At 40.6% G+C, this 12,225-nt stretch overlaps 1 protein-coding gene across 6 annotated transcripts in view; it reads right to left on the reverse strand.

Annotated features, from left to right (window-relative positions):
• The window catches only part of BRCA1 (BRCA1 DNA repair associated), a 53,233-nt gene that overhangs the window by 35,104 nt on the left and 5,904 nt on the right, over positions 1 to 12,225 (reverse strand). For 5 of the 6 annotated variants that reach the window (XM_045837011.1, XM_045837010.1, XM_045837009.1 and 2 more), the window contains exons 3-7: positions 9,017 to 9,070; positions 3,490 to 3,567; positions 2,470 to 2,558; positions 1,487 to 1,626; positions 210 to 315 (exon numbers count right to left, since the gene is read on the reverse strand). In XM_045837011.1, the coding sequence (XP_045692967.1) occupies positions 210 to 315; positions 1,487 to 1,626; positions 2,470 to 2,558; positions 3,490 to 3,567; positions 9,017 to 9,070 (467 nt within the window). The remainder of the gene's footprint in view (positions 1 to 209; positions 316 to 1,486; positions 1,627 to 2,469; positions 2,559 to 3,489; positions 3,568 to 9,016; positions 9,071 to 12,225) is intronic. The other variant, XM_045837012.1, reaches the window with a different exon arrangement.

Consider the following 12,225-nt stretch of genomic DNA (forward strand, 5'->3'; position numbering starts at 1 on the left):
TTTTGCTGTCTTTATAAAGTAAGGTTCTTCAAGATAAGAGCTTCATCTTTTGCATTATTTATAAATTCACCATAAGGCTAATATTATTTTATTTTCACTTCTCAAAGTTCCCTGCAATTGTGTCAATTATCACCAAGGTTTCCGGTAAAAGTGTAACACAAAGAATCTAGCAACCACTATTCTAAACTTAAGAAATCTGAGACTCTTACCCAGTTCAATGTAGACGGACTTATTCTGAGATTGTACCTGCTGCTTTGTCCTCAGAGATTTCACAATTTCGAGGTTAGACAGTTGGACACCAAGACTGGTTTCCTGCTTAAGCAATAAAAAACAATCAACTATTGACCAGTCCTTTGCTTTTTTTTTCCCCCCCTGCTGAAGAGAAACTCAAGGCTACTGGAAAAACAAAACAAAACAAAAAAAAACAAATAGACCATAATAAACGTGCTAAAATTTATGACACCTGGAAAAATCACTCGGCAAATTACACATCAAAATGTATGTTATGCTCTAATGGTTTGAATATTTTTTCCTCTGTTGTTTTAAACTTTTCTAAACAACATGTATCATCTGTGTAATTTCCTGAAGTATAAGAAAAGAACGTGTCGGGCCCTGCCGGGTAGTTCGGCTGGTTAGGGCATCGTCCCCATACACCAAGGCTATGGTTTCGATCCCCGGTTAGGGCGTGTACGAGAAGCAACCAGTGCATGCATAAATAAGTGGGACAACAAATCGATGTTTCTCTCTCTCTCTCTCTCTCTCTCTATCTCAAATCAATAAATTAAAACAAAAGCGTATTTTGAAGCTGATACTTTATATTACAGTACAGAAAGAGAATAAGATTCATTAGCACACATTTCCAATCACATCTGGTAACAGGGTTAGCAACTAAGATAATTTAAAAAAATACATAAAAACAATAAAAACCCAGCAAACCTAAGTGCATACAGTATAAGAAAGAATATTTTTAAAAACCCAACATTACTCCGAATAAGTTTTGCTTTTTCTTTCTGAGCCTTTCAACATTTACTGAAAAATGAATGCTGGTATCATAACAACTATTATTTCTGAGATCTCCATTATTCATTCATATCAGTAACAACAGAACAAATCACTCATTTTTTTTTTTGACAATTATACCTTTTAAACTGAAGCAATTTTCAATCATAAAAACTGATTTTCTTTTCAGGCAACTGTTCAGAGGAAATAAAATAGATGCACTTCCTCACGCCTGGAAAAGGCCTGGAAAGGGACTGGCAAACTAACTGCACGGCCGGGCTCTCGGCTCCTCTAGCCCAGCCATTAGGACACTTGTCCGGCCACTTACTTTACCATCTGACCTCGTTTACTGACTTCGTATGTAATAAGTCCATGATCATACGCCACATTCACTTCGTATATAATAAGTCCATGATCATACGCCACATTCACTAATTCGCAGTACCTAATAAAGACATTTTACCAGAATAAACAAAAAGGGCTTTACCAAGGTAGGATTCTCAGGCTCACTCTGCCGAAGTCTTAGGGCGCGGTTTCGGTAACCCAAACTTTGGATGATAGAAACTTCCTCCTTTAGATGCTCAGGAGAATTAGTTCCCTTTTTTGAAAAGCTGTAACTATTTGCAACTGTGAATTACAAAGGACAACATTTTTATGCTTGGAAAAATGGATTACTTGTAACCAATCAGAGAACCAGGAGAAATCCTGTGCATGTTCTTTGTTGTATTAAGACAATGCGTGCAAGTTCACTTATAATTTTTAAAATCAACTCTGTTAATTCTATTGCTAGGAAACACACAGATGGTCAAAGTTATTTCTGCTCCTTTTCCCCACCCTGATACTAACAAATTTGCCTATTAATACCATACTTCACTGAATCTAAGGTACCAACAATGTAAAAAGCACCATTATTTTCTATGCCACTAAGAAAACATACAATTGAACAATGACACACTATTGGTGATAAACTGTCTTTAATTTTTAAGACCTTAAAATGTGACAAGTGTGCCCCTTAGGACTGATAAAATGAAATGTGAGACCACTTTATTCTCCACTGGGAAATGATTTAACAACTGGATTACAGGTAGAGAGCTAAAAATAACCCAGACCAGGGGTCCCCAACCCCACCACCCACCTACCAGAATCTGCCTGAGGTCTGCCTTCTGTCTCCGCCCCGCCCCCGGCCCCCTGCACAGCAGGTGAGTGGAGCTGGCTTGAGCTCCGCCTCCTGACCTCCCCCACCCCACCTGAGCCCTGCCTCCTGTCCTGTATCGTCCCCTTCACATTCTGTTCCCTACTCCACACCTCTTTCTTGGAAAAACCTGGTCCCTGTTGCCAAAAAGATTAGAGATACCTGACCTAGACCAAAAGGTGTTATCACCTATTCTTAGAAAATAATTGCGTAAACCACCTCCTGAGTTTCAACAACAGCCGCTTGAGCACTGGGCCCCGGGGCTACGCAACACTTACACTGCAATCCTGTGTCCAGCTCAAACGCCTGAATGACTTTCAACAGCTCTTCAACAAGTTGACTAAATCTTGTACTTTCCTGTAGGCTTCTGAAATTAAATTAATTGAGAGACATACTCAGCGAGCAATTATCAACTTTTTAAGGGCACTAACATAAGGAAAGACATGTAAACTAATTTTAAAAAGATGTGGCAACATTAGAAAAACTATATTCAAAGAACAGAGCTAACAGTGATATCACATAATCAAAACATCGACATCAGCATTTATATATATATGTGTATATATACATTTTTTGCCATTCAGGCCTATCAAAAGCTTGTAACTATCTAAAACAATAATCCGATGACACAGTGGATGTACATCCACTGCACAGAGAATGTACTATTCTTAACATCTGCACCCCACCCACCCAACCCCTCACTTCTAGCTCTGGGGGGTTTCTATCAAATATGGATCACATTATTTCAAAAGCACAGAGAGATGACAATATCCAAAGAAAGAATCTGATTTAGGAAAGTTGTAGGACAATATAATTCATGTATTCCTTTAAATATCTGAGGGACTACTATCTGCCAAACACTGGAAAAATAGTGCTGACTGAGACAAAGCCAGTGACCTAATGGAACTTAAATCCTGGCCAGAATCCTGCCGGGATGCACAATATATGAATACATTGTGTGTATGTAAATAATTAAGTAGCAATTGAGTGTGCAAGGAAGAAAAATAAAAGGATCAGGAGACAATGGGGGCAGGTGGTACAGCCCTACTTTAGATAAGGCTGCAAATTCTTGCACCATTGAAAAGCCTTAGAAAAAGGCAACGAATTACTAATATCTGTAGAAGGTACCATAAAACTTTCAGGAAAATAACTTAAGAAATCGTTTATCCTGTCAGCCATACACCCTTTTACACATTTTCCTACTGAGGAACAGTTCCATAGGAACGCCAGCTAGGGTGTTAAGGAATGTCCACTTTTTCCTGTTGCTTCTAGCCTCCCGTCACCACCCGGTCACACACCTTTTGGTTATATCACTCTTACACAAAGGACACTGTGACGGCCCTTTCTTCTGGTTGAGAAGTTTCAGCATACAAAATCTAGAAATTATGAAGAATAAAAAGAACAATTCAAGTTACTCCTTTTTGTAGAGGGGATATTCAAAAGGCAAAGAGCCATGAAAAAAATAATCTCACAACTGCCATTAAGAGCCATTCTAAAGGTAATGACAGGTGAATTACCACCAATGGCTTTAATCGTTTTTAGATGCTGGATGAGGAAAAAACCAAACTACATAAGCAATGATCTATGAAAACTGAACTTCCATGCATATGGCTGACTGTTTTGAGCAAATAAAACGCATTAAAGAGCTAATAAGGTCTATTTAATAATAATTATTACTTTATGCTGTAAATCAGACACAAATGGTAAGTATTTCAAGTAAAATGATTGTAATCCGTTTAAAAACTCGGCACCTTCCCACGAAGCCGCAGCCATTAGGCAGCGCGGCAGTAGCGCAGCGCCGGGATGCTGCACAGGATGGGCGGAACCGAGAGGCCAGGAACTGGCGGCACAGAATCCAGCGCATCGCACCCACAGCCTGGAGGGTTTAACAATATTGTGCGAACTCTAATTTTGAGTTCCGTGTCCAAGTCTACCCTCGCAGGAAGCAATAAATTAAGAGTTCTAAGTCTAGGCAAAATAAAGATGGGCTGACTCGGATGATATTGGGTGCTCTGCATTGCTGTAGATAGAACTAAGGTTATGGACCAATATGGTCGCCAGTTAAGGGAAATAAGTAACGAGAGTCCCACAGCTTAGCATCCACGTACGTTGCTGGTCCCACCAAACCTTGTCAGTTTCTATAACGAGGTTCTGTTTTCTTGATCAGACCTCTTGTTTGTACTTCAGTTCCAACCATTAAGAATCCACCACGTGCTCTTTACCTGGAAGACTGTGCCTGGGGGCCTTGCCGGGTATTGCAATCCCATGGGGCGTGGCTTTTGTCTCCCAAAGACAAGTCTTACCCCTAACCTTTAGCCTCCAGCGGCTGTAACCCTGCTACTTTTCTTCCCTTATACCCACCACTTGAAATTTCTGCTTACTTTTGCTGCTAGACTCCTGAGGGACTATGTTTGATTTACTTGCTAGATTATCCATCTCTTGCCTACTTCTGGACCTCTGCCATATCAAATGGTTTCTAGACTCCAAAATTCCCTGATATTATGATCTAATGTATTCATTTAGCCATCAAACCCTCCTAATACTAAGTCACCACTTACCTGGATTTCCTTAGTTGACTCTAAGACTTGCTTTATTTGATCTATCTGGTCTTTAGGCCTCAGCCATCCCTGATCTGGCTCCTCTTACTATCCTCCAAATAAGTGTATATGAAGGTCATCATTCCAGAACACTGCTTCTTAAACTTCAATGTGTGTAAGACTCTCCCGGGGAATCTTGTTAAAATGCAGATTCTCATCCAGAAGGTTTAGAGTAGGGCTGAGATTCTTGAAAATTCCCATGTGATATGGTTGCAGCAGGTCCATGAGTCCTACTTTGAGCAGTAAGTTCCTAGACCTGCATTGCCCAATACAGCAGTCACTAGACACCCGTGGCTACTCAGTACTTGTAGTGCGGCTACTCTGAACTAATGTATGCTGTAAGCATAAAAAAACAAAGGCTCTTGAAAACTCATTATAAAAAAAAAGAAAGAAAAAAGAATGTCAGCCCCAGCTGGAATGGCTCAGTGGATTGAGTGCTGGCCTGCAAACCAAAGGGTCGCTAGTTCAACTCCCACTCAGGGCACATGCCTGGGTTGTGGGCCAGGTCCCTAGTGGGGGGAGTGCAAGAGGCAACCACACATTGGTGTTTCTCTCCTTCTCTTTCTCCCTCCTTGCCCCCCTCTCTAGAAATAAATAAATAAATAAATAAATAAATAAAATCTTAAGGGAAAAAAAAAGAATGTCAAGCACATATCTCATTAATATAGTTTATACTGAATTGGTAAAATTTTGGTCACAATTGGGTTAAATATATATAAATATGTAACTATAATATTTAAAAACTTTTTAGTAATGTGGCTACTACAATATTTAAATTACACTCATGGTTCATCTTATATCTCTTTGGACAATGTGGTTCTAGATCTTCCAAAAAATATTACACATTTCAGTTGTTTGGAAACTGTAAGACAATGCATGGATAAACTAAGTAATTTTTTTCTAGACTGGTACTATTATGTTTTTTGTATATATCACGTAAGATTTCAGAACTACAGGCTTACCCCAGTTAACAGCGCTATTTTATTATGAGCAATTAGAATTCATCCTGTGAAAATACCATTAATGCTTGGGACATTTCTCCAGCTTCCTCACATAGAGATCAAAGTGTTATTCCGATTATAAAGGTATTACAGAAGAGGTTCCATGAAAAAGTGGATCTGTCACATGGGAATTACATGATACTTTTAGTTCTAACATAGCACTTAAAATATGGCTGGTTCTTTTGCTTATCATATTCTCCATATTAGGAGTCACAAGCCCTTCTCACTCTCCCCCGGTTGCCCACTTCAATTAACCCTTTCAATCTCAACAGATGTTTTCATCTCCAACTTAACTGAGATCAAATGACCTCAAAATCTTTCTGTAGAATTGTTCTCCTTTAAAAAAAAAAGATTCTAGCCCTGGCTGGCATAGCTCAGTGGATTGAGCGTGGGCTGCGAACCAAAGTATCGCAGGTTCGATTCCCAGCCAGGGTACATGCCTAGGTTGCAGGCCATAACCCCCAGCAACCGCACATTGATGTTTCTCTCTCTCTCTCTATCTCCCTCCTTTCCCTCGCTAAAAATAAATAAAATCTTAAAAAAAAATTTGTTAAAAAAAAAAGATTCTACCCATTTATGTTTAGAGACAGGCGAAAGGAGGGAGAAGAGGAGAGAAACATGGATTGGTTGGGCCCTGGCTGGCAACCTAGGCATGTGCCCCGACAGGGAATTGAACTGGTGACCTTTCAGTTAGGAGACTGACACTCAATCCACTGAGCCACACCAGCCAGGGCACAGAATTATTCTCCTTTTCTTTCATTACTGCTTATGAATAATAACTTTATTTCTCTGCTTATGAATAATAACTTTATTTCTCTTGCACCTATTTTCTTTTTCCAACCCTTTCCACCTCCTCCTGCAAATGCCAGCTCACTTCTGAAGGGCTCCTTCCTGTCCTCACACAACGACTACACATGTATGCATAATTTCTTTTTTTCTAGGCACATTCTACTTTGTTCTCTTTGTATCTTTGCTCATATTATTTCCTCTTCCTGTAATTCCCTTCTTCCACAAGCTCTCAAAGTAATGAATGTCTGTACTTTGATTTTTCCTTTACTCACTATAATACCATGTATTCATCACTCAAGGTGACGGGAAGACACACAGTGTATTTCACAAAGATTCTCATCCAGAAACAGTGAAAGCTCCACATTTAAAAGGTTAATCTTCAGCTATCTGTAACCTTTTAAATACCGTGACTTTTATTTTATTTTATTTTTTAAAAGATTTTGTGCCCTGGCTGGCGTAGCTCAGTGGATTGAGCGCGGGCTGGGAACCAAAGTGTCCCAGGTTCGATTCCCAGCCAGGGCACATACCTGGGTTGCAGACCATGGCCCCCCCCAACTGCACATTGATGTTTCTCTCTCTCTCTCTCTCCCCCCCCCCTTCCCTCTCTAAAAATAAATAAAATCTTTATTTTTCCCTCCCTCCCTTCCCTCCCTCCCTTCCCTCTCTAAAAATAAATAAATAAAATCTTAGAGAGAGAGAGAAACATCAATGTGCGGTTGCTGGGGGCCGTGGCCTGCAACCCAGGTATGTTCCCTGGCTGGGAATCGAACCTGCGACACTTTGGTTTGCAGCCCGCACTCAATCCATTGAGCTATGTCAGCCAGGGCAAATACTGTGACTTTTAAATTTTGTTTCACAAAAGTATCAATCCATGAAGAAACTGGTCCCACACTACAGAGTTTGTGAAACATCCCTCCAGAGGCCACAAAACTGAAAATTGCCAGTAGCAGAGAGGTCAGGCTGTGCTGCCCGGCACCTAGCTGAGGAGCAGGGCCTTGGGGATTGGAAGGGAACTAGTGGGAACATATCTAGGCCAGTGGGGTGACTGGAGAAAGCGGGGAGAGACAGTGGAAACGGGCTCTGGGTCCCTGTGAGGACAGACGAATAGGAAGGGGCCAGAACGCAGACAGAGGAGGGGGCCAGCGAGCTGGCAGACTAGTGCTCAGACCATGTCCCTCCAAAGCGAACAGCTTTCCCTCGGCTGCAGCCGGCCCTCACTGTCCTCAGTACAGATGCTCTTCACTTCTTTAAGTTATGGAAACATGCTAATAACCTGATGAAAATGATGCACTGTGTTCTCCCCAAATTGTACATGCCCATAGTTTTTAATACGAGTACAGCTGAACTTAAAATTGAATATAATTCTAGGACATTCATAAAACCCAACAAATCCCAAGTTAAAAACTCTTCAAATTTAAAAATTCCTGAGAAGATACCTAAGTTGATCACTGAAGTTGTTTCTGGGAGGGAAGAGGAAGGCAGGGATTTGGGGTAAGAAGGGAATTATAGTTTGTGCTAGTAAATACATTACCATGAACATGGCTTGCTTTTTCAATTGGAAAAGAAGAAAAAAAATACCAAAATTAGTTGGCATTCAGGGACAGTCTCAAACCATAGCTTAACATCATGGAAATGAGAAATCCTCTTGTTCCACCAAAATACCTACCAAACTTTTTCTGAAATTCTTCCATCAAGAAACATTTTCATTTCAAAGGGCAAGATTCTTAAAAATGTAAATACAACTTAAATCATTGGTATGAATGAATTTCAGCCTAAATATAAACTGATATCAGATCCTTTGCTATCTTTAAAAGGATTATGAAGCAGACAAATGCTGAACCTTCAAAGGGGTAAAGTGGGCCCCGACTGCTATGGCTCAGTGGGCTGGGTGTTGTCCCACGAACCAAAAGGTCACCAGGTCTATTCCCGGTCAGGGCACATGCTTGTGTTGCAGGCCAGGCCCTGGATTGGGGGCATGTGACAGGCAACTGGTCAATGTTTTTCTCACACATTGTGTTTCTCTCCCTTTTACGTTCCCTTCCTCAGTCTCAAAAATAAATGAATAAGATCTTAAAAAAAGGGGGAAGGGGCACACAGAATGTACAGAAAAGAAAAATTTGCAAGGCTGAAGCACATTTTGTTTATTTCACAATTGCTTGCAATCTGCTTGCACCCATGCACACACAAAAAACCAAACAGCTGTTCCAAGTGAGTTGACGTCCCGCTATGTAAATACGTTCGTATTTACTAGGAACTACGGCTCCAACCAACTTAGGGGGACTTTCTGAGCATCCTCTGAGACAGAATGAAATCAAGTTGGAGATTTCTTTTTTACTTAATTGGAGAAGCTAAAACTTCTATAAAAGAAGGTGTATCCTGTGTTATGAAGAATAAGTACAAGAGCTAATAACGGAGTCACATAAAACATTCAAACTTACTTGCAAAATATGTGGTCACATTTTGTGGAAACAGGCTCTTTGATTAGCTCCAGACTAGAAGGGTAAGGGGAAAAAAGATAAACAAAATGAATGTAGCTCAGTAATTCATTAAAAAATAAATACATTCTTAGTAAAGAAGTTCAACTTTAAGTGGCTGTAACTAAGTCAAGGTAAGGGTTAAGTTAATTCAATAAATGTTTATTAAATGTCTGCTGTGCGAGGAGCCAAAAATACAGCAGAGAATGTGATCCCTAGCCTCATGGAGCTTTCAGACATAAGAACAGGATATATACTACTCTTCTCAATATTCTATATTGTATCTATAGCATTTAAAAGGTTATCCAATACTACTTCACATCAATTAGGTTTCAATGATATACTTTTTTGAGTCATCAGTGGGTGCACATCCTATATCTTAACTAAACTTTAAGCTCCACAAAGACAAAAACTTCTTGTATGCCTTTTAAATTTCTTCATAGCGAAAATTTCAAGCATTTACACAAAAGAAACAGTAAAACGTAAAACAAACTCCCTTGTACCACCCCAGTCTCAACAGTTATCAACTCACAGCCAAAGGTTATTTCGTCCACGGCTGACACCCACACAAGGTCCAGATTGCTTTAAAATAAATCCTAGCCATCATACCGTTTCATCTATAAATATTTAAGAATCTATCTTCAAAAGAGACTTTTTAATTTTTTTTTATTTTTTGAAAGACTTTATGTATTTATTTTTAGACAGGGGGAAGGGAAGGAGAGAGAGAGACATTAATGTGTGGCTGCCTCGCACACGCCCCCACTGACTGGGAATCAAACTGGCGGCCCTTTGACCCGCAGGCCTGCACGCAATCCACTGAGCCACACCAGCCAGGGCTAAAAGACACTTTTTTTAGAATAACCATGAAACATCACTACTTCTAAAAAATAACTTCATTAATATCATTTAATACATAGTTAATGTTCTAATTTTCCTCACTGTCTCATAAAAATTTAACAATGAATTGACCTGTAGAATTTCCCACATTCTGGATTTTGCTGATTGTAACCCTGTGGTGAGTGGTGTTACACATTCCTCTAGCCTCTATTTCCTGTAAACTTAGACCTACAGGCTCAATCAAATTCACGTTCAATTTTTTTGGCAAGAACGGTTTTGGTATTGCATACTTTTATTACATCACTTCAGGAGGTACATAATGTTTCGTTTATGATTACTTTGCAAAAACAAAGCAATAAATACTGAGCCCTGGCTGGGCAGCACAGTTGGCTAGTGTTTTCCCTATACACTAAGGCTGTGTGGGTTTGATCCCCAGTCAGGGCACATACAAGAATCACCAATGAGTGAAGAAATAAGTGGAACAACAAATCAGTGTTTCTCTCCCCCCTCCCCCCACTTCTCTCTAAAATCAATCAATAACTTTTTTAAATACTAACTAAAAATATAAACTCTAGGAAAATATCAAAATTTCAAGAAAAGGAACTATATCACCCAAATTCCCATTCCTACCCACCTATCCACAAAATCGCAAGACCTTCCTGAGGTTACGTCGTTCACTAACATAGAAAGTGTTTACTGAACATCTACTACATGCAAACACTATTCTTGGAGATGGAAACACAGCAGTGAACAAAATAAAGCCTGCCCTTAACAGAACTCCCATTCTAGTTGTGGTGGACAGCTGATTGAGAAATAAACAAGAATGCATGGGAACAGAGCTAAAAAGAAAGATAAAGGTGAGTGGGACGGGGAGTGCAGTGCGTTTGGGGGAACACACACAGGTCAGCAAAGCCTCAGGGAAGGTGACCTTGGTGGACGGCTGAGTAACGTGAGTAAACAAGCTGTGCAACAGTTGGGAAAAGAACGTCCCAGCAGAGGGAGCAGAGAAGAGAGACTCAAGCAGGACCATGCAGGTGTATAGAAAGGCAGTGGTAAGTAATGTGCTAGATGGAATGACCAGCGGAAGGAAGTACCCGAAGAGGTCAGAGAGATAGCTGAGAGCCTGAGCAGCTGGGAGCCTGTTGGCTATTTTAGGTGTTTAGGCCTTCATTCTGAGAGCTTTAGCAACGGACTTTTGGCCAAGTTCAGGCAGGACATCAAACAACAGGTAACCTGTGTTGACAGGGATGTGGTTCTTTTCATTAAATGTTTAGCTTTTTAGAAAAGGGTCACAGGAAAAGCTGGGGGCGCTACCCCTCTTGGAGCACACCTGCCTCTTTCCTGTCCGCTCTAGTCCCCACCCCAGACCCTCTACCGTTGCCTTTCCCGCTCCTAAGCACCGAGGACCCTTCTTCTGCTTCTGTAGCTTTTCCTGAGCCTAGCAGCCCAGCCGGCTCACCTCTGCTACCTCTGTAACTTTCTAAATACACTTTCTGTTATAATTTGAGTTCCTGGCTCTGAAATCTTTCTTTGCCAAACTCAAGGACCAAGGTCCAATTTCACCAACACTGAGGTAACAGATCAGGGACGATTGAACAGTAAAAACAAACTTAGGGAAAAGAGGGATAATGCAGGCAGAAGGCAATCAATAACTATGAAACCAGAACAGGACCCTACTGGGGGCGGAAAAGGAAACAGCATTCGGAAAATGGTCCTGGAAATTAAAATTTAGTAAAAATGGTCCTGGCTGGTATAGCTCAGTGGATTGAGCGCGGGCTGTGAACCAAGGGGTCAGTGGTTCAGTTCCCAGTCATGACACATGCCTGGGTTGCAGGCCAGGTCCCCAGTGGAGATCACATGAGAGGAAACCACATATTGATGTTTTTCTCTTTCTCCCTCCCTTCCCCTCTAAAAAAATAAATAAATAAAATCTTATTTAAAAAAAAAAAAAAAACAGATCCAAAATTAGTTTAAAAAGATAATAATAAAATTTAGTGAAAATGAAAAAATGGATAGAAGTTTTGGAAAATGAAGCAGAAAATATCAAAACTGTCATTTGTACACACGTTAGCCTGACCTCGAAGCCCATGAAAATAAAAGCAAGACTTAAAAAAAAAATAGCTGGGGACAATAGCCTCGTTGTGAAAGGTTTGGTAACACAACTCTTACAATCACGGGGCTTCTGACGCAGGACCAGGATGGAAAAGACAAGATCCCAGTGAGTCAGAAGGCGGTTTCTGCTACCGGATCTCCTTTTCGTCGGTGGAGTAACCTTAGGCCAGGCACTCCACCTGACTGACCCCGAGGCTTCCTGTAAGGAGACTGTCACCCACTCT

The sequence above is a fragment of the Phyllostomus hastatus genome, unplaced genomic scaffold (assembly GCF_019186645.2).
Source record: "Phyllostomus hastatus isolate PE091 unplaced genomic scaffold, TTU_PhHast_1.1 phas_contig_210, whole genome shotgun sequence".
Taxonomy (NCBI): Eukaryota; Metazoa; Chordata; class Mammalia; order Chiroptera; family Phyllostomidae; genus Phyllostomus; species Phyllostomus hastatus.